This window comes from Sardina pilchardus, chromosome 15 (genome assembly GCF_963854185.1).
Source record: "Sardina pilchardus chromosome 15, fSarPil1.1, whole genome shotgun sequence".
Classification (NCBI taxonomy): Eukaryota; Metazoa; Chordata; class Actinopteri; order Clupeiformes; family Clupeidae; genus Sardina; species Sardina pilchardus.
The window spans coordinates 18,803,420-18,829,050 of record NC_085008.1 but is presented as its reverse complement, the minus strand read 5'-3'; the positions used below and the strand labels follow the sequence as shown (position 1 = coordinate 18,829,050).

The 25,631-nt window shown below is 47.0% G+C and overlaps 1 protein-coding gene and 1 long non-coding RNA gene across 2 annotated transcripts in view; one reads left to right on the top strand and one right to left on the bottom strand.

Moving 5' to 3' along the window:
• The window catches only part of LOC134101949 (uncharacterized), a 36,251-nt gene extending 25,474 nt beyond the window's left edge, over positions 1 to 10,777 (bottom strand). The window contains exons 1-2 of the long non-coding RNA XR_009941469.1: positions 10,700 to 10,777; positions 10,360 to 10,463 (exon numbers count right to left, since the gene is read on the bottom strand). This is a non-coding gene — a long non-coding RNA (uncharacterized LOC134101949). The remainder of the gene's footprint in view (positions 1 to 10,359; positions 10,464 to 10,699) is intronic.
• A 2,726-nt stretch (positions 10,778 to 13,503) lies between these two features.
• LOC134102460 (uncharacterized protein K02A2.6-like) lies at positions 13,504 to 19,711 on the top strand. Its single transcript, XM_062556558.1, has 2 exons — positions 13,504 to 16,284; positions 19,619 to 19,711. The coding sequence occupies exons 1-2, from the start codon at positions 13,504 to 13,506 to the stop codon at positions 19,709 to 19,711; spliced, it is 2,874 nt and encodes a 957-aa protein (XP_062412542.1).
• The last annotated feature ends 5,920 nt before the right edge of the window (positions 19,712 to 25,631 follow it).

The following is a 25,631-nucleotide window of genomic DNA, read 5'->3' as shown; positions in this document are numbered from 1 at the left end:
ACAAACTCACTCACACACACACACACATGCATACACACTCACTCACACCCCCGCTGACCACCCAGAACACTTTGACCCTGGCCCGAGCCCGAGCCCCAGCCCCAGCCCCCTTCAACCGCTCTGGAGCACCGCAGTCGGGGGAAAGCTACACCCTGACTCCCTCCCCACCCACCCAGCCCTCCACCCCTCCACCCTACCCCACCCCCACCCCTCCACCCCACGCAGGCACCCTCTGTGCTCCCACTCATGTCGTAACAACTCGTAAAGGTGCGAGACTTTGACCCTCCCTATAAAAGCACTGTCCTGGCCGCCACAGAGGCAGCTGCTATGGACTCAGCCCTCCGAGAGGCTGAGCCAGTTTCTCCTTTCGCTGTTAAATGCCGGCCATCATGTAGATCCATGTATATATATATATATATATAAAAAAACGTAACGCCCTGGCAAATGACTTCACCCCACCAACTGCTTGACATATTATCTATTTGGACAGCTGGGTACATACTGGAGTTACTCAGGTCAAGTGGCTTCCTCAAAAGGTGCGCTGGCCAATTGATCCCACTGATCGTGTGTTAGGGATAGCGGAGGTAGTTGGCCCTACCCCTGTGGAACGGCACTCCAAAAACCCTGCACGCAGCCGGGCAGATGCCCAGAGCGGGCTCGTCTGAATAGCGGTGAAAGTTCAGGCTGGCCGCTCTCTAGGTTGCGCTTGTTATGATAGTCTGCGGTCAGTGGACAGGAGGGGGGGCAGCGGTGAGCGCTGCTTTTTCTGTGTTTCTCAGGACTGCATAAAATAGCATGGCTGTGGTAGGTCGCCATGGTAGCCAGAATGGTACTACAACCTCATCCTCTCTTTTTTCCCTCACTCCCTCTCTCTCTCTCTCTCTCACTTTCTCTACCTTTTTTTCTCTCCCAGTTGCCTTCTTTCTCTTTGCTTCTTTCTCACACTCCCATTCTCTCTCTTTTTGCTCTCCCTCTTGTTCTCTCTCTCTCCTTCTCTCATTTGTTCTCTCTATCTCTCCTTCTCTCTATTTCTTTCTTTCTCTCTCTCTCCCTCTCTCTCTCTGTCACAGCTCCAGATGTAGGAGCAGTAGCCAGCACGGGAGAGCGAGAGGGGTCAGAGGTCGGCGAGGGTTTAGGTTTCCTGCTCGTGGACCCCCGTCGAGCCCAGCCAGGGCTCTCTTCCTCCACCACACCAAAGTCCCCGCTCCCGCCACTGGCCAAATATTAGTGCAGAAGCGGCGCAAAGGGGGGAAAGATGGAGGAAGGGGGGTGTGGGTGGAGAGTGGGGGGTGGGGGGGAGGCAGGGGGGGGTCGGGAGTGGGGGGCGAGGGGGTGGGATGGAGGGTGCTTCTCTTCCTGCGCTTCTCTGAGAACCGATCGCGTTACACTCCCGGCGTCCGTAGGAACAACACGGCTCCCTTTCTCCATTTCCTCACCCAGGCACACATGTGCCGAAGCATCCTGAGCTCGGAGAGGGAGCGAGGGAGAGGGATAGAGAGAGAGAGAGAAAGAGGGGGAAGAGACAGAGAGAGGAGGGAAGAGAGGGAGAGAGAGAAGTCTGAATTTTGATGCTTTAAAAACGCTTTATTGTACAACAGTCTTAACAACTCAAAAAGGTCATGTCAGTCACAGCACCAAAACATAGAAAATAAATAAATGGGCCTTACAAGGCACAACAAAAATCTATTTCCTCATTGATCACAGAGCATATTGCTTCTACCATAACACCATTTCCTGATAAATATCTCAAAAGATTTCAAGTGCTTGTAGGAATAGAAACCAATCAACACTCTACACTTCATCAATCTTTAGAAAATATGTGTAACACAGTCTAAATTGGTGGCCATTTTGTTTCTTTTGCTTATATAAATAACCATTTCTCCGTGTTCCAAAAGGAAATTAATTAGCTGACTTCACTTTGAAGCTGATTTCACTCTGTTTCTGAGTATACTTCACCAAAAACAAATATCTGCAAAGAAAACGCTTCTGTGAAATACTGAAAAAGGGCCACCAAGACATTAAACATTAAACAACCTCAAACACTGTCTCCCTCTGGAAACAAAAACAATCTTGACAAACAAAAAGGGTCTTGACATACCGCTTGGTTTATGATAGACACAAAAGCGTTAATTGGCTATAATGCCACGGAGAAGTCTCAAATCACAGACTTGTTTTCTCTACTGTGGTTTGTGTAGTGCCCTCCATTCAGAGACAATGAATTCCCATCATCAAAGGCCCATTTCCGCCTGTGATGACAGACATCGTTTACAAACTGTACACTGTCAAGGACATAATCCTGGATGTCATCAGCACCACACATCACCATAACATTCTCACCACCAGACCAGGACTAACTCTCTGGAGTCAGTGGAACAGTCGTCACTGTCTGACTCATTGTCCGCTGCTTGCGCCTTCTGTTTAGCCTGTTTTTTTTTTCATAATGCGTTTTCCATCGTCTGGGCTAATTGTCCTTCTAGGCCCTTTGAAGACCGTTGCTTTTGGCTTAAATGTCACTGCCATCCCACACCCCTGAATCGGCTATGTGTGCTGTGTTTGTTTTTGTGTTTTTTTGTGTTTGGCTTTTTGTGTGTGTGGAGGATGTACCCTCAGAGGGCTCACTCTCACTCGTCAGACACCGACTCATCAGCTCTCTCCTTATTAACTGCACAAGCGGTTGTGTCAGACACAGCAAAACCATTTCCTCCTCCACAGGCTCGCTGCAGAGGATTTATCCGTTTATGCGTTTACCAGTGCAGGCGTAGTCGCCCGGCCCAGTCTCAGTGGACTTATCAGCTGAGGACTTGGGCCATTCGGGTACGACACATAGGCAGATTCCTCTGCCTCAAACTTAGCCCAGTCCGACACAACGCAGTAGACGTCGCTACAGGCTTCGATCTATAGCTCCAGTTGAGACAGAGCTGTCTCTATCAGACACGTCAGGTTTCTCTGCTCTAGGCCCTGACTGATCAGCTTCACCTGTAGCAGACTCATCGTCACCACTGTTTAGAATCGTGTACACTGTCTTTGGTGAAACGTAAGTTGCCAATTTTCATGATTGCAGAAACAAGCTTACCATAACACCTAGTAATTGGTTAAAAAGAAAAGGAGTGACATTTGAAATCACTATTTTCGTCAAGGGCAGACGAGATCGAGTGTGCCATGACGCACAACACCACTTTGGACAATTTCATTGACCTTATCAATATTGGAAAAGAACAACGACATTAATTTGTGAGGCTGATGCAATGTTACTGTGACTCACAACTTCCCCCATAGCCAGACTACATCAGGAATCATCTTCACACCATAACGTCGCATTAAGGCCGTAAAATCCATTGTTACACCCCGACCAGCTGTAAGTTGGATGCGGGCTCTGCTAAACTCTCGACTCAAATCAGTCAATCAGTATCCCATGTCCAAACAATTAGATTTAAAAAAAAATAGTAGAACACATATAAGGACAAACAAAAAGTAAAGTTTAAAGAAAGCCATTAGTCGGCTCTCTCGGTCTCACTCACACTCACCACACTCACTAAATCCCGTCATGCACGAGAGACAGAGAGCGAAAGAGAAATAAAAAGAGAGGGGGAGAGATAGAGAGAGAGAGGGAGGGAGGGAGGGAGGGGGAGATGGAGAGGAAGAACTCCCACGTTCTCCGTCGCACACGAGCAGGGACCGCAGGCTTGGTGGGGGTGAGGCAGGGCTCCGGCACGAGCTCTCACGCATGTGTGCTCAGATCCCTAAGAGCTGGAGTGGACCTGAACTTAAGGCCAGTGGAGGTCTGTGGAGACACACCAATAGATGTTTGCACATTACCTTTTGAAAGACTATGTATGTGCATGTGTGTGTCTGTTAGCATAATGGATGTTGCCCATGTGTCTGTTTGTATCTATTTGCATGCATCGGTCTGTGTGTAATAGCTATGCACTTATGTGTGCTTACAGTATGTTTCGGTCAGTTGCATATGTTTTTATGTCTTTGTTTTTTTGTTTGTGTCGTTGTGTGTACGTCTGTCCGTGTGTGTGTGTGTGTGTGTGTGTGTGTGTGTGTGTGTAAATGTCGGTTCCCTCACTCCCCCAGTGGCTGTGTATGCGCCTGCGCTCGGCACTGCTAGCTGCCCCCCCCCCCCCCCCCCCCCACACTCCCTCCGTGGCGCTCTTTATAAACACATCAGCTGAGCTGACAGCGCGCAGCAGGAGCCGGCCTGAGAGGGAGAGGGCTCCGGCCCGGGACGCAGCCCTCATAAAAAATCACTTCTAATTTATATCCCCCCAAATTGGAAAGTGCACGCTCACACCTGACTAAATCATCATGCGTCAGCCGGACCGGGCCCCCCACCGCACGCGGGCGAAACCCGAGCCCAGCTTTTGCCGCGGCGGGGTCCGGGCCCGGGCCAGGCAGAGAAAACACGGGGGCCCGCGGACGCGCCGCGCAGTACTGCGCCCGGCTCCCATAATGACTTCTGCAGATGTTCGCTCCGTCCAGATAGGGCCCCGCTCGCGATCTGGCCCCGGCTATTCAGTAGGGCTTTATCAAATTTGTCATTTCACCCTTTCTTTCCTTTCGGGGTTTTTTTTGGGGGCTTTTCTTTTTTTTGGAGCTTTCCCTCTCTCTCTTTCTCTCTCTCTCTTTCTCTCTTTCTCTGACGGAGGGGTTAGGGTGGCCTCGGAATGCCCTCGCACTCCCTCCGCTTAACTCCCTTGTTCCTTGCGAAGTTATTTCCCTCTCCTTCATTCTGCCACCCCTGCTTTATCCGCCCGTCCCTCCCTCCCTCGCTCCCTCCTTCCCTCTCCACCTCCCTCTTCTCCCTCTCCTCTCCTCCCTCCCTGCTCTCATCTGTCACTTCCAGGCCAGTTGGCGTCTTGGCGCTGGGGGTCTGCGCTCAGCATGCCTCTGGAAAGAAGAAACTGGAAGAAGAGGAGGAGAAATAAGAGGGCTCTAAAAACAGAAAAAGAAACTCTTGTTTGCCTAGTCCCTCTATCTATCTATCTATCTATCTATCGCTTTCTCTCTCTATCTATATATCTATCTATCTATCTACATATTACATTTGTTGTCTTTTTAGTTGATCCATATAATGGTTCGATAATGGGGCTCTAAAAATGAAAAGTCTCACTCTGTCAGTAAGATTTTAATGTGTCCACAGATCAGTGTTCCAATAAGGGGAAAAACAATCAAATGTCAATTATGTCTCTCTCATTCTCTCTCTCTCTCTCTATCCCTCTCTCGTTCTCTCCCTCTCTCTTTCATTCTTTCAGTCTCTCTCCCTCCCTCACTTCCTCCCTTGCTTCTTGCTCCTCTTGCTTTTGGGTCGCTGCCCTCCCATGCTAATGTGGAACACACATGTTATTATTCCACATTAGCCATGGCTATCATAAACTTGACAAACACTAAACAAACAGCACAGGTGGCCGGGGAGAGACGGGGGGCTGCAGACTGGGAGGGCCTGGCGCTCTGTCACTCTGACACACTTCATCACCCCTGCACTCCACTGTGAATCACAGCACAGCACTGGAGGGGAGAGAATAGCAAAAGAGAGTATAGAATAGCGTAGCGTAGCGTAGCGTAGCGTAGCTAAGAGAGATGCAATACAATATAAGTTAGCGATGAACAGCACAGCTTGGCTTGCTAAAGAACAGTGTGGGGGGGGTGGCCAAAGAGAGTATAGATTAGCATAGCTTAGCGTAGTATGGACAGATGCAATACAGCATACTGTAAGTTAGCGCTGAACAGCATAGCTTGGCGTGCTAAAGAACAGCGTTGAGTAACATAGCAACAGGGGAGCTACACCAGATGCGTAACTGAAGCGTTCCGTTCGCGATGCGTAAAATCCATTTTAGAAGATGGGTCTATTTTTTTTCAAATGTACGCGCCACTGTCGCGTCTGGTGTAGCTACTTCCATTGACTACAGTGATAATTAACGGCTGCAGCATACGCGGCGCGAACGGAACGCTTCAGTTACGCATCTGGTGTACCTCCCCTGTTAGAAGACGGAATAACAGTGAAAAAACTGAGCAATCAGACCTGAATTCCATGCGAATGTAGGCCAATGAATTATGAGATTTAGAGTTCGGGGAAACAGTGGCCGGCATGGTGGTTTTCCACTGAATTTGGAGGTTAAAGGTCAATTATTTGCTATAAAACATTTGCTGACAGTTTGTTTTATTGGACTTTTCGAGCGCCCTGCCACTCTACTGAATGGCTTCCAGTATTCCCATTCATATTTTTTTTTCGCCAGCAGCTCTGACCTAGGATCAGCGTGTTTGTACCACATGCGTCAGTGCATCTAAACAACGATTTCAGTGATATTAGTTACGGCATCAGGTTTCCCCTCTGAAATACTCGACTGTAGTCAGCGGCTGAATTGCACGGGCTTTACGGTATTAAGTATGCCATGAAAATGTGTTTAGAAACATCCGGAGGAGGACATAAACTTTATTTAAGGCCAGTGGAAAACCTACTCTTATGCAAGCAAGTGACACAGTAGGAGGGGGAACCATGCAGACAAGGGAGCTGCCACACACAGATGAGGATTATTTACATGGAGGTTCTCTCTCTTTCTCTCGTTCCCTCCCTCCCTCCCTCCCTCCCTCTCTCTACCGCGTTCACTTCCTCCCATCTCTCTCTCTCTCTCTGTCTCTCTCACTCCCTTCCTCCCTTTCCTCCCCACTTTCCCTCTCTCTATCTCTCTCCTTCTCTGTGGATGTGTGTGTGTGTATGTGTGTGTGTGCGTCTGTGAGAAAGAGAATGCAAAAATTGAAACATGGTCCAACTCTAATCACTGAGGTATTTATGCTGCCTGGACGCAGGGGCTTCTGCACAGCGCTCAGCTGAACTCGGCCACTGCATCTGATCCACAGAAACAGGTGACCCCTGGCTGGTCCGAGCGCCAGGGGCTGATGGGAGGGCTTTGATGCAGGACGCCCAGCGGGGGAAAGAGAGGGAGAGGAGCGGCAGAGGAGGAGGCGGAGGAGAAGGAGGAGGAGGAGGAGGAACAGGAGTGGCATTCCTATCACAGTCAGTGTCCAGGGCAGGGATGAGTGGAGGACAGGAAGGTCAAAGGTGAAACAGAGGAGACTGACAGCACTAAAACACTGAGCCCTCTCTCTCTCTTTCTCTCTCTTCAGTTCTATTTCCATCTCCCTTTCTCTCTCGTTCACGTTCCTTTTCTCACTTTCGCTCTCACTCTCTCTCTCTCTCTCTCTCTCTCTCTCTCTCTCTCTCTCTCTCTCTGTCTTTAACTCCCTGAGGATGGGTAACTCTATCTCTACACTTTGGCGCCAGATGTTCAACTCTGCGTAACCTGTGGCAGGCTGAAGAAGACGTCTGTCTTTGCCCGCTCCGGCTCGCTCCGGTTCCCTGCCAATCATCGGCCGGACGGCCTCACAGGTGGACTTACAGTCACCATTTATGAAAGGGGGAATCACAGGGACTAAATCTAAGCCCACATATTCTAGATAACAGCTGGAGCGATGATGGACCTTGCCCTGAGCTGACGTTTATTTTCATATTGTTTTATGAATATCATAATGAGAGCTAAATTGTATTTGAAGAAGCTGTTTTAGGAGTCAGTGTGGGAGTGAAGAGAACTGTGTGTTATCAGAACATTGCTTCATCAGCAAGACTAGACAAATTTATATCGCACAAAACAAACCCTCCTACCTAGTGGACCACCTCTCAAGCCAGGATGCCACCCCATGTAGCTGTGATAATGACAGAAGAACAGCCGAGAGAGAAGATTATTATAATTCGAGAGGGATTGGCAGCTGTGTCTGCAGCTCTTGTGAGGATGTTTTTAAGGAAAACCACTTGCCTGGGTGGACTCTCTACCTGCCTGTTCAAGCAATGCATCACTATGCCATAAATCAAGCCAGAGGAAGCACTTTGGCGGCGTCAAGCCCAATGATGGCACAGCTTAGTTTCAGAAGGGTTAATGTGACTTAATTGGAAATTAAAACTAACATAACAATTTAAAACATATATAAACATTTATAACATACATTTACTTAAACGTTTGGAGCTTCTTCAGGATTCGACGAAGGATCTAAATTATGCATCGCAATGAATACAAATTGCCAGCACAACTCCAGAGTGAGTTATCTTGCCTAACTGATAGGATAAACAAACAGCGAGCCGGCAGGCAAACAAAACAGTGCTTCTGATCAATCATGGTGGCAATGAGGCCGTAATCACATCAAGGGCTGTGAACTGACCGTGATGGATGATCAGGCCCCTTCGGCAAGACCCGCCGAGGCCTGGTGGAGCGAAACCCGATCTGGGGCCGCACAACACCACACTGCTTTTCAAAGACCTGTTTGTGTTATTGCAGGTTGTTCAGCTGCTTGGAACAGACAAACAAGCCTCGCAACTCAAGAGAGGGAAAACACAGTAACCCGCCCCCCCCCCCCATCCCCACCGACACACACACACACACACACACACACACACACACACACACACACACACACACACAGACACACACACACATACACATACACACACTGTTCTGAACAGCTGCCTCAGTACAGGGAAACACAGTAAGGGCCAGACAATTTTGAGTGAGCCGGCCAGATTTCTGTACACAGGACTGGACACTCTGTTGTCTGTTCATGAAACATGAGGAACAGAAGGTCAAGAACATCATTTATTTCTACTAATATAGGATTTTTTGAAAATTAGCTTACATGGTATGATTACCCTTGTTGTTATAGAATGATTAATTGTCTCTTACCCTGAGAATGTAACGTTTGTACAGCTTTGACAAACAACATTTAGCATTTATCATTGCTTAGTGAGCGAAGAAACCCAAACTTCTCCAAGTTACATCTCTTAAGTAGTCTTCTCCACAAAGAAGTGGGAGGAGCATTGTTCATAGCAAGCCCTCTCAAAGAGCTCCTGGGCTACTGTCACAAACACACACACACACACACACACACACACACACACACACACACACATACACACAGACAAACTGTAGGGAGCAATGCATGTACAGCACACACACACACCACACACCCCTGCTATCTCTCTCTTTTTCTTTCTCTATCTCTCTTTCTCTCCCCCCATCTTCAGTCCATCTCATTCTGTAATGTTTGACCATATTTTGGAAACTTTTCCCCCAAATGTGGCTCCAAATGTGTTGTCAGTGTAAAGTAACTATTGCTCTCCTCCTCTCTTGCTCCCTCTCTCCCTCCCTCCCTCCTTCCCTCCTCTTCCTCCTCTTCCTCCTCTTCTCCTCCTCTCTCGCTCCCTCCTTCACTCTCTCTCTCAGTCCCAGCGTGCCTGTATGTAACATCAGTAAAGCTGTCAGACGGGCCTGCCAAGGTAAACAGCCCAGCGCCGGGTTCAGAGGTGACGGAGGCCGAGATGTTTTTCCTAAGGAACCAAGAGACCCCCGGAGGCCCCTGGCTGGGGCCGGGGAGGGGCAGTGGGGGGAAGACGATCCCCTCAATTGCCCCCCACACTAACACATCGGCCAGTCTCTCTCCCCCCCGATCTGCATCTGTGTACACAAACCCGCTCCACAGGATCCCCTTCACACGTACACACACACTCACTCATTCATTCACTTACAGGGTTTTGCTCTTTAAATCACCGCTGTGTCAACACAAAAGGCCAAAACACACACACACACACACACACACACACTCACACATACACACAAATGCTTGACCCCCGCACATAAATACTATACATTTGGGTATTATGTATAGTATGTTTTACTATTGTGTCCCATGTATCACCTCTCCTCAGGCTCCTCTGAGTCCAGAGAGTTAAATTATATTCAGAGAAGCTCTTTTAGCAGCCGGTGCCGGATTGAAGTGAATTGTGTGTAATCAGGACATTGCTTCATCAGCAAGACTAGACAAATAATTATCACACGAAAAACAAACCCTCCTACCTAGTGGACAAACTCTTGAGTCAGGATGCCACCCCACGCAGCTGATTAAATGAGCTGATGATGAATGAAGTCAGAGACAGAGCGGGGAAAAGAAGGATAGAGAGACAGAGAGAGAGAAAAGGGGAGGAGGGAGGGTTACGGAGATGAGATGGAGAGATGGAGTCAGAGAGCGAGATGGCAAGAGAAGAGAGAGAGGGGTAAAGAGGAGGAGTGGGCAGAGAAGAGAGATGGATGGAGAGGCAAAAATGGCAAGAAAAGGGAGAAAGGGGAGGATGGAGAGACCAGTGAAAGTTGGAGAGAGGAGAAAAGAAGAGGGAGTTAGAAAAGGGAGGCGGGGGAGTGTGATAGAAAGATGGAGGGTGAGACGTAAAGGGAAAGAAAGAAAGTGTCAGAGAGAGAAAGAGAAAAAGAGAGAGAGAGAGAGGCAGCGATGGTGCAGAGCAGTGATATCACTCACCCAGGACTGACCCCTCGCAGCCTGCACGGGCTGCTCCCAGAGAGCCTCCGCCGCCAGCAGCAGAGAGATGGAGAACATCCAGGAGCCGCAAATCAGGAGCACCACTAAAAATGCAGGAGAGAGATGTAGAGAACAGCAGTGAGAGAGTGACAGAGAGAGAGAGAGAGGGAAAGAATGAGAGCGATGGAGAGAGAGAGAGAGAGAGAGAGAGCAGGAAAGTGGGAGACCAAGAGAAGAAGAGCTCTCCATGCCAAGAAAAGCACATTGAATTGAATTAAGAGAGAAAAGCTTTAGATCTGGCAGCGAAGTGGAGTGAGGAAGATAAGGGGTGTTACCATACCTCTTCGAAGATCACAGATTCCCTCCCCGACATCCAAAACATTCTCTAGAAGCCGGAAGACAAGAGACAAGCCCAGATGGCTCACCAGAGAGAGGGAGAGAAAGAGAGAGAGAGAGAGAGAGAGAGAGAGGACAGATAGACAGTTAATTTGGAGAGCAGGAGGGAGTCTGTGGCAGTTGCTATGCAATGACGTGGAAAAGAAATCCATCTTGATCCCTCCGAATCATAATACACAGTGGCTCTCATAAAAATGGAAAAATGTGGCGTTCCAGTTCCTGTTGAGTTTGGAAGTTCCACTTGAAAGCATGGCTTCGATCGTATCACCTTTATTAGGATGTCTCATTATTCCATCCAGATGCTTCAAGTCTTAAGTGTGTGTCAAAATGAGCGAGTGGAATTTCTGATTGGCTACTGATACAGTAACTGCACAGGCAAAAGAAAACGTTATTCATTAAAAATGACATGCTATTGATTACTAAGTGACATCATTACTGATGACTTCATTTTAACATGCACTTACTTCAATTATACATGTCAATATTAATTCTTACCAATATGAAACTGCATATATCACTAAACTAGCATTGCCAGCCCAGCCTTTAACCAGCCACTAGCTGCTTTATGAATTACAACATTTTTTTTAAAAAAAAAAACAACCTAAAATCAGAAATATGCTGAAACAAAATCCATCCATCAATCAAAATTGTAATAGCCTTAGGGGGCGGGTCTGTCACTATGAGAGATGTGTGAGGAGAGGAGGATGGAGATGCATATCAGCCTTTACCTGCCTGTGTCCACCAATCCCAGAACCCCCCACTCCCCACCACCCCCGCCCCCCCAGACTTCCTGCTCCTGCTCGTCATCAATCTGGGCCGCCACAATGGATCGTGACAGAGGCGGGGCAGGACTGCGGGGGAAGACAAACAGTCATGGACACACAGCTCACTTCCTCTTCCTCCTCCTCTCCCCACAACCCTCATCCCCCTCTCCAAGTCGTCAGTTCTCTCTCCATCTCCAATACACACATACACACACACACACACACACACACACACACACACAGCACACACAGCACACACAGACACACATACAGACACATGCACAGTCACATACACACACTCACACACACACACACACACACACACACACACACACACACACACACAAATAGACATGCTCACACACATCCTCTGGGCATACAAATGCCCAGGAAAAACTTCCTGAGTGCAGCCAAAAAAAAAAAAAGGCTGGAGACATGCACAAAAAAAAGGACAAGAGCAATAACAAGACATGGGAGAAAATGCCAAGTGACATGTAGAAGGCTGGCGGAGGGGTCAAGGGGAGGGCTGGTCAAACAAAAACAAAAGACCATAAGAAAAAAGAGAGGAGAGCAAGCTGGGAACGCAGACGTGTCTCGTGAAAAAAACTCCAGCCACTGACTATCTGCATTTTTGATTGTGACACACTGACCAGTTCTTCTTCACGTAAGACATGTTGCGCTCGTTCCTTCACTCAGATGGGTCTGGGTCAGATTAGTGGCTTTTTTGCGAGACTCTAACGAGCGATTGGTGGGATGCGAGGGGATTCCATGCATGTGCAGAATGCTGCGGAAGACGTGTTTGTGGCCTCCGACGGCCGAAAGGCCTATGGGTAGCGCGGGGGTGGTTTACGGTACCGAGTCTGTACTGGGGACATGTTTATGTGTAACACAGCGAGTGGTTCATTAAACGATACACGCACTGGACGTGCTGGTCTCCGCCTGTTCATTCATGGTAATAACACATGGTGTCAGAAGTTAAGAAGAGTTTGTGCAATCTTAAAAGAAAAAGATTTTAACTCCGGAGCCTTACGACAGAACAGAGGAAGAAGAAAAATAAAATTAAAAAATCAGTAAAAGGATTTACCTTCACGAACGTGAACGTCATTCAGACTAGCGTGTTTACAACTAGCCAAAGCCAGGCAGGCTATAGCATCCTGTGGACATCGGTTATTAAGAAGGAGAAAGATTTTCTCGGAGCTGCACGAAGCGTGAGTAGAGGAGAGATCAAGTAGCCTAATCCATCACTAGGAAGCACCCGTAAACGGAATGGACATTCATTAGCGATCTAGCTCCAGTCCAGGGCATGCCAAATAGACGTGAAAGACGACACAGTGAAAGTGAAAGTTTATCGGATGATTCGCTCTCGCCAGAAGATAATCAGCAAGAGGACAGTGTAAGCATACCAGAACAAGTAACACACACAATGGCCACCACAGCAGTACAAATATCTCCACCAGATAGTTTTGATTTTTCAAACTCAGCTAACTGGCCTAAATGGATAAGGAGGTTTGAACGCTTTCGTTTGGCATCAGGCCTCATTGATAAACCTGAGGAGTATCAAGTGAACTCCCTGCTGTATACTTTAGGGGATACTGCTGATGATATTTTGAGTGTTTTGCCATTGTCAGAAGACGACAAAAAGAAATATGACAATGTGAAAAAGGCCTTTGAAGCCCATTGTGTAGGAAAATATAATGTAATTTATGAAAGAGCTAAATTTAACATGAGGCACCAAGAGCAGGGAGAAAGTGTTGAATCCTTTATAACATCAGTACACACCCTGGCAGAGAACTGCCAGTTTGGCGCACTCCGCGATGAGCTAATAAGAGACAGGATAGTTGTAGGGATCCTGGACAGAAAGCTATCTCAACGCTTACAGCTAGACCCAAATTTAGATCTAGCTAAAGCAATCACATGCGCACGACAAAATGAGTCTGTGAAGAAGCAGCAGTCGGTGCTGCATGGCGAAAACACAGAACACAATATGGATAGTATCAGGTACAAAGGGCAGGGGCCGAGACCTCAGAGAGGCAAAGGAACATTTTCCAAAGGAGAGAAGCCATCTCAGTACAAGCGAGACAGCCCCTGTGCAGAGAGAGAGTGCAAGTGGTGTGGCGGAACACAGCACCACCAATGGAAAGACTGTCCAGCAAGGGATGCAAGCTGCAGGAAATGTGAAAAAAAGGGCCACTATGCTGCGGTTTGCCGGTCCGCGAGAGCAGTCCACACCGTCACTCAGCAGGGATGGCAAGAAAATGAGGAGGAGTATGAGTTCCTCGGGTCAGTGACAGTCAGCACACGCTCATTGACAGAGTGGACAGAACCACTGTCCTTTAACGGAGAATCTGTCACCTTCAAACTGGACACTGGCGCGGCAGTGACGGCCATTCCAACAGAGGTTTTCAAGGCAGAGCGCGACGGACCTCTCACAAAACCCCGCAAAGTCCTCTATGGTCCGGGAAACAACGTTCTGGAGGTCCTAGGCTGCTTTAAGAGCAAGCTGTCAGCAAAAGGTCACAGTGCAACACAGGAGGTGTTTGTGGTGACAGGACTTTCAAAACCTTTACTCGGCTTACCTGCAATAGAAGCCTTGCACCTGATACAGAGAATAGAGGAAGTGAGAGATGCTCAAGAGGACTTTAAAGCTGCATATCCGACAGTGTTCAGCGGCTTGGGACGTCTCAAGGAGAACTACACAATCGAGCTGGAGAGGGACGCCACTCCATACGCCCTCTCTACGCCACGACGAGTTCCAATCCCTCTACGAGGTGAAGTCCGTGAGGAGCTTGACCGCATGGAAGCGATGGGAGTCATCTCGAAAGTCACACAGCCTACAGACTGGTGTGCGGGAATGGTCGTAGTCCCAAAAGCAAACGGGAAAATACGGATCTGTGTTGATCTCACCCACCTCAACACATGGGTGAAACGAGAGCGACACATTCTACCATCCGTTGATCAGACTCTGGCACAACTGTCTGGAGCAAAGGTCTTTTCAAAGCTTGACGCACGATCTGGATTCTGGCAGATACCTCTGGCCAGGGAGTCAGCACTGTTGACGACATTCATAACTCCGTACGGCAGGTACTGCTTTAACAGGCTTCCTTTCGGGATTTCGTCAGCTCCCGAGCATTTCCAGCGCCGGATGTCTCAGATGTTGGAGTCGCTGGACGGCGTGCTCTGCCATGCTGACGACATCCTGATTTTTGGAAAACACAAAGAAGAACACAACACACGCTTACATCAGGTACTACAAAAACTACAAGAGGAAGGGCTGACGCTCAATGAGAAGTGCGAGTTTGGCCGAGACACCATGATCTTCGTTGGCCACAAAGTCACAGCTAGGGGGATTGAGCCGGACCCCGGAAAAGTTAAAGCCATTATGGAAATGCCCGAGCCCCAGAACGTAGCTGACGTCCGCAGGCTGCTGGGGATGGCTAACTACTTGACTAAATTCATTCCTCAACTCGCAACAATCACCACACCACTAAAAGAACTTCTCAGCGACAGAAACGAGTGGTGTTGGGGAACAAGTCAAATCGAGGCTTTCAAAAACTTGAAGCTGGCTTTGAGCTCTCCACAAGTCTTGGCACAGTACTCGCCAACAGCAGAGACGAGAGTTGCAGCCGATGCATCTTCTTATGGCATCGGAGCTGTTCTCACACAGAAACAAGCAGACGAGAAATGGAGACCCATAACATACATCTCTAGGAGCTTAACCGAAACAGAAAAACGGTATGCTCAAATAGAAAAAGAGGCCTTAGCCGCCACATGGGCTTGTGAGCGCCTCTACTCTTATCTCCTGGGGTTACGGTTCACGCTTATAACTGACCACAAACCCTTACTACCGCTGCTTGGTTCCAGAGGCCTTGATGAACTTCCACCGCGGATACTACGGTTCCGCCTGAGACTGCTAAGATTCACCTACGAGATCCTGCACGTCCCTGGGAAGTCTCTTATTACGGCCGACACACTCTCACGAGCACCGATCAACGACACACCTACAGCCACAGAACGTCAGCTTGAGAAGGATGTTCAGGTCTTCGTGGACGCCGTGCGTGCTGCGCTGCCAGCATCAGAGCCACGCCTACAGCAGATCAGCGAAGCCCAGCGTGCAGACAAAGCTTGTAGACGCGTGGCCCGGTACTGTCTCCAGGGCTGGCCAGAAAAAAGTGAGCTGGAGCCAGAGACTAAACCCTTCTGGTCCGAGAGAGGAAATCTTCACCTGGTTGGCAACCTGCTGCTGAAAGACCACAGGTTAGTGATACCTTCAGCTCTTCAGAAAGAAACCCTGCAGCAGCTCCACCAAGGTCACCAGGGCATCACTAAATGCCGTGCACGCGCCCAGCAGGCAGTGTGGTGGCCAGGACTGTCAAGCCAAATCAGACACCTGGTCATGAACTGTGAGCCTTGCCAAATCCACCAGGCCCCCCACTGTGAGCCTATGCGGTCTACTCCCACTCCAGATCGTCCATGGCAGAGAGTGGGAACAGACCTGTTCACCTGGAAAGGGAACACCTACCTGTTAATTGTGGACTACTTTTCTCGATACATCGAGGTGGCCCGTCTCACAGTCACATCCTCAGCTGTTGTCATAGCCGGACTGAAAGAAGTCTTCTCTAGGCATGGCATCCCCGACATCTTGGTGTCCGACAATGGGCCCCAGTACTCGTCAGAGGCCTTCAAAGACTTTACCGCCGCCTACCAGTTTCAGCATGTTACCAGCAGTCCCCGCTATCCTCAGGCTAATGGGGAAGCTGAACGTGCTGTAGGCACAGTGAAAAGCCTCTGGAAGAAAGGGACTGATCAAACCGAAGCACTTCTTGCTTACCGAGCAACACCCTTGGAACATGGGTACTCTCCAGCCCAACTGTTGATGGGGAGGCACCTCCGAACAACGGTTCCACAATCAGCGACATCACTCACCCCACGATGGCCGAACCTGGAAGAGTTTAAGAAGGCAGACAGGCAAGGACGTCTTCAGCAGGAGACACGTTTCAACCGCCGTCACCTGGCACGCCCGCTGCCAGAGCTGTCACAAGGACAGAAAGTCTGGATCACAACTGAACAGATTCCTGGTGCTGTTGTCAGGCAAGCAGAGACTCCGAGATCGTTCCTTGTCCAGACGGACCGGGGTTTGTTCAGGCGAAACCGCATTCATCTGCGTGCAGTGGGGCATCCCCCAGAGACACCTGAGACACACCCGTGTCCACAGCAGACAGACACCCAACATGACACAACCACCCGCTCAGGGAGAGTGTCAAGACCCCCAGATAGACTGGACATATAGAAGAGGGGTGGATAGGTTTTGAAGGACTGTAGAATGTTCATCTACACTGCTGCATTAGTTTAGAGCAGCTCATGTTCGAAGGAAAAAAAAAAAAAAGAAAAGAAAAGACAGTTTGTATGTTGTTAACAAGATGTTAATATTAGATTATTTCAGTTTGTTCATTTAGTTATTAATGACTTTCAGGAGTGAGTAAAATAAAAGAGTCATGGGATCCTGGGTAGGTCACAGCAGAAGATTAGATTTACTTTTATTTAGGATGTACTTCCTTTCTAAAAGGAGGAGGTGTACTGGGGACATGTTTATGTGTAACACAGCGAGTGGTTCATTAAACGATACACGCACTGGACGTGCTGGTCTCCGCCTGTTCATTCATGGTAATAACACAGAGTCCAGCAGGGGTGGGAGTGGGTGGGGGGGACTGAACTGACTGACTGAAAGCAGACACGGAAAATATCATCCCAAAACATTGTGTTTACGCCATAAACATATTTCCAAAACAACAGCAGAAGTGGTGCTCGGGAATTAGGGTTTGTGCCAAAGCTGTTATTGACAGCATATGAAACTCTTATCATGCTTGCTCTACTTCCTCTGTCTTCTGGACTGTCAGCTGCAGTATGGTTTGTCTGTCGGTGGAAAGAAGAAGGGCGTTTTATCGCAATTATATAATTCGTCCAGCAGTCAGTCCTTTCATCACTGAAAAACTTCCCGTGATATTTTTTTTCATGGCCTTGCCACTTAGCATCTGTTACATCTAAACCCCCACCAATTAACCTCACTTTATCCACATTTCCTCCACCCCGTACACACTCACCTCCACCCAACCCAACCCCCTCCCACATCTCTCTGTGCTCTTGCATCCTTTCACAAACCCACCCATCAAAAAAAGAGAAAGAAAGAAGAAGAGGATAAAGAGGAGGGGATGGGGGGATGATGGGGGTTAAAAAAAAAAGGACTGAGGGACATTAATCGGAAAGGGGACACACTGTAAGCAGGCCTTTCCCTCTGGACCAGGGCCGTTGGTGTGTCCAGATCCCCCCACCCCCAAGGCTCTTGCCCTGCAATCTCAGGCCACTTCAGCTTAGTTCCAGCCACTCATGGTAGCCAGCCATTGTTTCTGCCCCCGGCTTTTATTTCTTTTACCTCTAACATTTCATGCTCGGCACATTAGACAGGCCTCATCGTCTCTTTCTTTCATTCTCTTTCTCTCTTTCTTTCTCTCTTTTTTCCATCATCTCATCCCCTTTTCAGGGTCCTCAGCTTTGAACTTGGAGCTGAAAACCACCTCCCATTTCAGAACCTCTAGACCTGTATGACAGAGAGGGAGAGAGGCCACTTAAGACTCATCGGTCTCACCATGGCAATGCTTACACTCAGAATTAGTGGTATGGGCTATTTATTTGGAGCAATTTCATGCACCTGATTTCATGTATTAGAGTGTGTGTGTGTGTGTGTCTCTCTCTCTCTCTCTCTCTGTCTCTCTATCTGTGTGTGTGTGTGTGTGTGTGTGTGTGTGTGTGTGTGTGTGTGTGTGTGTGTGTGTGTATCTGACATGTGAAAAACACCTAATTTGTAACTTTATCAACATTGTTGATAAATGCACAAAGGCCTCCAAAACAGAATAAAAACATAAAACTCAAGTCATAACTGTGCTGAGAAAGAAAACCGAGAGATCACAAAACAGTATAAGATTTTAGTAATTTTACCATTTTATTTAATTATTTTGTTGGTCCTGTGAGCATACTCTCAATCTGAGGACCTGATGAAAGCTTTCATGGGAATTAGGAAATTATTGTCACTCTGCTATCTAGAGAGTTCAAGTTGCCTCGGAATTAGCATTTCTACAAAAGACGAATTGGGTGTTTTGGACCTCCGACCTACTTCACCTGTCCTTTAGCACGACTTTAAAATCAGACCTTGTCGCCGAAGGTGCTATGCAGAGCGGATTATGTGTTATTGAGATATTAATGAGAGACACTCATTCTCTCTCTCTCTCCCTAACCCTTCCCCCCTCTTCGCCCTTTCTCTTTTCTCGTCTTTTCAACCGCCTGCCTCCAATTGAGTCGGGGTTTTGAGAGGGAGAGAGGGAAAGGTTCTCGAGGGCGGTGGAACATTAAGAGTCTCGATTCGTCCTGAGAACCCAGGAGTCGCCATTGTGCGACCCTGTCTCTCTCATATCTATCCCTTACCATGCTGCCATGCGGGTGGCTTTCAGGCGGTGCTGAGAGGCCAGGGAGGGAATATGACAACCTTAAGCCCGTAGCCTGCTCTCTCAGCCCGCCGCCTCTTCAGACGAGTGCTGTGAGCTCTTTGGTGGGATGTGCCTTCCCACCTCGGCGACCGTTACCGTGGGCGTTATCTGACTTGGCATCATCTGCAGCGCTATTTCTGTAAAATGCAGGGGTTTTTTTTAGGTTGGGGTAAGAACGCAGTTGGTATAGGGTTGTTTTGAAAAAACAAAAATGAATAGGTATGCATGGCTTTTCCTTGCACGACAAAGCTGGAAAAGAAGCACTTGTAAGTAAGAAGTAAGTCTTTCATACTAAAAGCTTAGAGGTTCATCTGTCTACCAGAGACATTTGTCTGTGGTTTTTGGATGCATTGCTAGATTGGGATCCAGTTGTTTTCCCTTTTGTGTGTGTGTGTGTGTGTGTGTGTGTGTGTGTGTGTGTGTGTGTGTGTGTGTGTGTGTGTGTGTGTGTGTGTGTGTGTGTGTGTGTGTGTGTGAGGGAGGGAGAGAGCGTCATGTTTGAGTGTGTGTGCGTCTCTGCGTGTGTGTTTGCGTGTGCGAGTGTCGGTGGGTGTTCTTCCACAGCCGTTTATCCGCCCTCAGATCCATGTTGGTGGTGAGGAGCGGCCGGGGAAGAGCGTGAGAGGGGAGCGCAGCGTTTGGGAGTGCGAGGGCTGACGGGAGGAGAGAAAGGGAGATAGAGGCAGATAGACGCGGACGACACGGACGGGCTGTCTGATGCTCATTCCAGCTGAGCAAACAAAAACACCCAGCAACACCACGGACCAGGGAGTTGGAAAAATGCACGGGTCCGCTACGGGGTCAGATTCCGAGCCGAAGCTAATTCAATTTCACAAACTGTAAGAAAACAAAAAGCCCTTCCAAAAGCATGTAGCACATAGCATATGATGGTCATAGTCCCAACGACCCATATGGTGCTCATAGCACTGAAGCGAAACCCCTGCAAAGCATGCACACGTAGCATCTGATGGTCAGCATAGTCCCACACGTCTGCGTTCGTGCAAAACAGATGCAGTGTCTCTGAAGGATATTAGTTTTGAACACGGGGCTGTCTCGCACACGCACACACTCACACACAAACACAAACATGCTGACATAGACAAAAATGAATGTTACATTTTAAAAATAGGCATGAGCTGGTCAGATGCTTCAATAAATCACCACATTAGGTCACTCAGAATAATTAATTGCAACCATGTGGAGCTTGGCTGTAGTTTACGGTTGGCCTGTTTAGATTCGCCTTACTCTTTTTTTTATATACCGCTGCAGTCTCCTCAGGGGGCGTCAAGGTGTCAGTAGCGGGGAGAGCCTTGTACAGGCGGTGGGCTGCTCGGGCGGTGGTCTGGTCAGCTCTGGTAAAGACATTACCCCGGCCTACGAGGAAGGCAGGGAGTCGCATAGACAGCGCTCACTTCTCTAAATAAACATTAGTCTTAAAAAGTTTGGCCCCTCGACCTTGGTGTGATCACATTTCACTCTGGATGGTAAACTTCATTTTTATCGCGGGACTTTCCCATTCTTTCCGAAAACAGAGTCAGATTTACAAAGATATATAACGTCGACTTTGACAAAGTTTCTCTTTCACCTGGCTAGGGACTGTCCTAGGAAAGTAGACCTATTAAATCGGAGTAGATTTGTTTTATTAGGCAATCCATACTTTAAGGCAGAGGCCCTGTACCTTTCACCAATCGAAAGACAATCCTAACACCATCAGGTAAATAAGAACAGTGTGAAAGTTAATGTTTAAAGTGAAGAAATATTATATTAAAAATATGAAAATGGTACAAATGAGTTAGACTCAATTGATTCTTAGCTGCAGCATGGTACGCGACCAGTTTCATTGTTGCAATGGTTGCAGAGGATTTGGTTGAGCTGTTGTTATTGTATGTGTAGGCCTATAATGTCAAATAACACACATAAATGGACATTTTACTCAATAGCTTGTGCACAACAGATGCAGACCCAATGCAACAAACAAGGCACACCATTTGGGTTATAGAGTATTGGACCTCACAACATGTAGGTGTCCATGCAGATAGACCTGTAACGTCCTAATTCTCCAATTATGTTCTTTCGCTGTCCCTGCTCTGGTGATGCCGCTACCACAGAAAAAGCGTATAGGCGATGCGTAAATGCTTCTACACAAGCAAGAACACGGGGGTCGGAAAGGGCACGAAGTCAGATCATTTAATTATGTTAAAATGCCGTGCATTACACCCGGTTCGTGCCAACTGAGAGAGGAGACGGAGGGGGGAAATTGGCGACGTCTTGGCAACCCACAGTCTAGCCCATCACCTGTTCTCGCTGGCATGGTGTTATTCCAGTTCAAATCCTCCATATAGCCGATGGTATCCGCATGAATATCCATTATGTGTTCTCGGTGTGTGGGATGTCGGGGCAGCAGCAGGTGTTCGTCAGTGTGTCAGCGTGTCAAAGTCGATGGGGCGCGCACTTCCAAAGTTAATATTTTGTTTCTAGGGAAGAGGGGAGCTCTGTATCTTCGCTTTATTTACACATTCTAAATTAATTAAGCAGAGGATTCCTCTGTCCACTGGAAAAACATGGAGGAGGTGCAGCGAAGCTGCAGAGGGAGCCTCTAATTTATTGTGGCCCAACAGCTCCTCTCCTCCATGCTGCGGTGCCTAGGGACCCGAGCCGCCGGCATTCCTGCAGTATGTGGGCGCTAGCTCCTCTTTGTCAGTTTATTTCGGCCCATTACACGAGACGGGCGTGGAGTCGTGGAGACGAGGGGAAACGACGGGAACCCGGAGTGAGAGCAGATTTTGCGTGCCACTGTTCTACTCTTCCACTTCCACGGGACAACTCAGTTATAAAATCTCCGTTTAAACTGTTATTTAGTACACAGCGATAATCGAAGTCAATTATCCAAATCGCCAGCTAATCAGTTTAATTACATACATAAATTGTTTAAGGCAGCAATAAAGCCACGTCTCCATGTTAATTTGCCCAAATTCTAGTGATTCGTCCATTAGATTACATCATATGGCGCAGTGTGTTATTTTGGTTTTAACATCTGAATAGACTTTCCATGTGAAATGGAATCTTTCATAATGAAATAATATTCGTTCTGCAATTGCCAATAAAAAAAAATGTGACACTGAAGTCAACCAATAGCCCAGGCCTAACATTATGGAATTAATCAAATTTGATTGAGATTACCAGCACGTTTGCAGCTTTGGCTGTTCGTGTTGTGTTTACAAACACATGATCTATCACTTCCAGATCCAGCAGATTCATGTGTGGGTCTAGTCTATGCGTCTACATTATTTAGCAATCCACCCGTGAAGGCTGCACAGCAATGACAGAGATAGTCGCTGAGGACATGCATGGCGTCATGACTGCTGGCCCTGAAGCAGGTGCCCTCAAGTAGTTCCTTGAAGATGCTACGTGATACACTCATCCCGAATTTATATAGACACATCAGAGATGCCATCACTTTCTAATAATATCAGGCTAACTAGGTCGGAATGATTGCCTGCGTTGTTGGCACAGTTAGACTAACGCAGAGTGCAGCCTACGGAATAAACCATTCTGTAGGCCTAATGAGAGATACCTGCTTAAATATAAGAACATTTGAGCATAAACATTATAGCAAGCTGAAATAAACAAGATATTCATTCTTTACCTATATATATTTAAAGTGAAATTACTCAAACTTATTCTGCTATTATGTAGTCTAAAAAATAGAGAAATTGGTGGCATTAAATTGATAATAATAAAAAAGAAACTATAATAATAATAATCATAACAATAATAATGATAATAATAATTTGTTCTGTAGCTTGTGCATATACTGTTTATAAGGTCTAAAAATAAATTGGATTAATGGATCTGATTAAATATTTCTAAATATTCTTGAAATAATAATCAAATAGAGGGTAGATACAACAATATCCAGACATCCAAATAATGCACATAAAATGCCCCTCTGTCGTTATAGGCCTAGTTGGGCTTTTTTTCCGTGTCATTTTGATTTCATTTAATTTATTGATTTATTCTTTTTGGACTCATGATAGCCCCCAATCTACTAGGCTATATATTAGGCGTATTTAGGCTATAGGCTGTTAATTTCTTGAACGAGCCGTATCAGACCTTTTAACAGTTCATGTTGCTACTATTTGCAAGGGCAGGAAAGGAGGACATAAATTGTGGAGCAGAGAAAATCAAGTCGTGAAAACCATTGATCTCTGAGCGCTATGAACAAACTAGCCTAACCTGTTGCGAAGAAATGTGAAACAACTGAATCATTTCACAACTACATTGAATAAGTAGATTTTGGCCCTACAATAACACAAAATCCATGCGGGGTAAATCGTTTTATCTTTGGTCAAATAAAAATATTTTGTTTTATTCACACCAGAGGCAACAAATGCAACTTAATCTGTAACTAATATCATCCATAACGCAGTATTTATCCAAAAAGACCTTTCTTCTTCAGAAGGCCTTATATTTCGCGGTCAGTGCGACTAACACGACACAGGGGTAACATACAGGCCGCAGTGAAACCTCATTGGCGGAGCGCGTTTTAATCAAAGAGTGCGTGGTGGCGAAGAAGTAAAGAGAGAAGCAGATAGGCCAGTCATTAAATCGGCAGTGGAGGCCTTCCTCTCTCGCTACGGAACGCGAGCATGCAGCAGTCCGTTTGTAAGGATAAAAAAAAAAAAAAAAAACAGCCACAAATCTGTTTTCTAAAAAACATCGCTCGAGTGACAAGAGAAATGTGTTCCATGCAAAGACTGGGTGGTCTTGCGTCGCATGCAAAAAAAAAGAGAGAGAGAGAAAGAAAAAAATCGAGACGGCAATTAGAAAGAGTAAAGACTTTAGAGAGCCGCCTTAAGACCTATGATTTACACGTTCGATTGGATTAAAGGACAGAGCTGTGTTTTCTCCGAGAGCCCTGCTGCGACACAGGGATTGGCCTATTTTCCACAACAGGCTCTGTTCTGAAACACCAACCTGTCACCTGTCCTTGAATATTCCAGGCAGATAAATCAATTGACAGATCAGTAAATGCAAAAGGTTACAAAAAATACACACGCATTCTGACATGACATAAGCACAACATAAAGACTACCTTTATAGACTACCAAAAATATATTTCCTCTCTGAAACTTTGTGTGTGTGTGTGTGTGTGTGTGTGTGTGTGTGTGTGTGTGTGTGTGTGTGTGTGTGTGTGTGTGTGTGTGTGTGCGCGCGCGCACGAGACGGTTTTTATTGTTGGTGTTAGTGTTGTTGTCAATAAGAGAGTTGAAGAACGTAAACAAACACTCGTCACTGTTTTTTATAATATTGTTGACCGTGACATCTGAGATACGTAGGCCATACAATATATATCTCAAATTTGCTTCATCATCTTTACAAACGCGCTTTTGTTTCTTTTACGCCTACAGCTCCGAAGTCTTTTGTCTTAACGACCAAGCTGAAGGTCTTTCTTTCATTTTTATATTAGGCTATCTAACTCACTGTTAGTTTCCATCTCAACCTTCAGTTGAATCAGGCTTGCTCATTTCCCTGGGGATAAAAGAGGCAGTTATGCGTAATGACAACAACTCGGTGCCTTCAAATAGGCCCCAAGACGCTTAGCGAGTAGGGTACTGAAATACAGCTCTAAAATGGAAACTCTTCTCTCATAATAAAATGCTCAGCAACTGTCACTCCGACAAACCTGACCTGAAACCAAAATCTTTGCCGGAAGAAGATCGGTTGTTGGTCATTCGGTGGCTATAGGCTTATTCGGTATCACTGATCAGTTTGTTTTAATACCATAGCTTATATCACCATGCACATAGATCTACGTGTTTTAGAGTAATTTATTATGGACTCGAAGTACCTTTACTTATTTAGCAAGATTATGAAGTGGCATAATGTCGAAATGCAAAAGAGGAAACTCAATGTAAAAGTATAACATCCCATCTAATGCAATGGAGTTCCCCTCAGAGTGTTCGGTTGAGTGTGTTCAGGGTGTCAGGCCTCCCACCCACCTCTCGAATAATCAGCTGTCAGAAGCAGCTCACAAAGTGAATTTAACTATTTGTACAAAGAGCTGGTAAATAAAAGAGGCTTTATGCCTCCCTGGATATAAGACCATGTGCTCGGTCGACTCAAAAAAAGCTCTGTTTTTTTGCCCTACTCGGAGATCCCTGCTGTCTCCTTTGTACGTGTCCCGTAACAGGACACATGACATGAAAGCGCACAAGCGAGCGTCTTTTAAGAAGATCTCTTTTCAGAGGTAAATGTGTGTGGCTTGTCCTGGGAGACCGCTTGCTGGGTGCTCATTCAGACCCAAGGGAGCGCGCCTTCAGGACAACATCAACAAACGGGCAAGGAAGCGCATTAACGTGGATTAGAGTCCAAACGGGTGAAAAATGCTACTACAAATTAGCAACGAATCCCCAAGAGATCGTGGGTATCCATGTAGAACCCTCACATTCAATTACAGGCTTTCAGGCCATGATGTCCCCATTCATTTGTCGCTTTGTTACTCGCCAAATACTACTCCATTATCGTTGCCCCTAGAGCCACACAAGAGGAATTGGCCTAGTTTAAATTTTGCTTA

Bases quoted from the DNA above. Each gene is read 5' to 3' on its own strand.
- LOC134102460 (XM_062556558.1), top strand. From the start codon at position 13,504: ATGGATAGTATCAGGTACAAAGGGCAGGGGCCGAGACCTCAGAGAGGC. The intron at 16,285-19,618 runs GTAGGCACAGTG...GTTCTTCCACAG, and splicing joins ATGGGGAAGCTGAACGTGCT to CCGTTTATCCGCCCTCAGAT.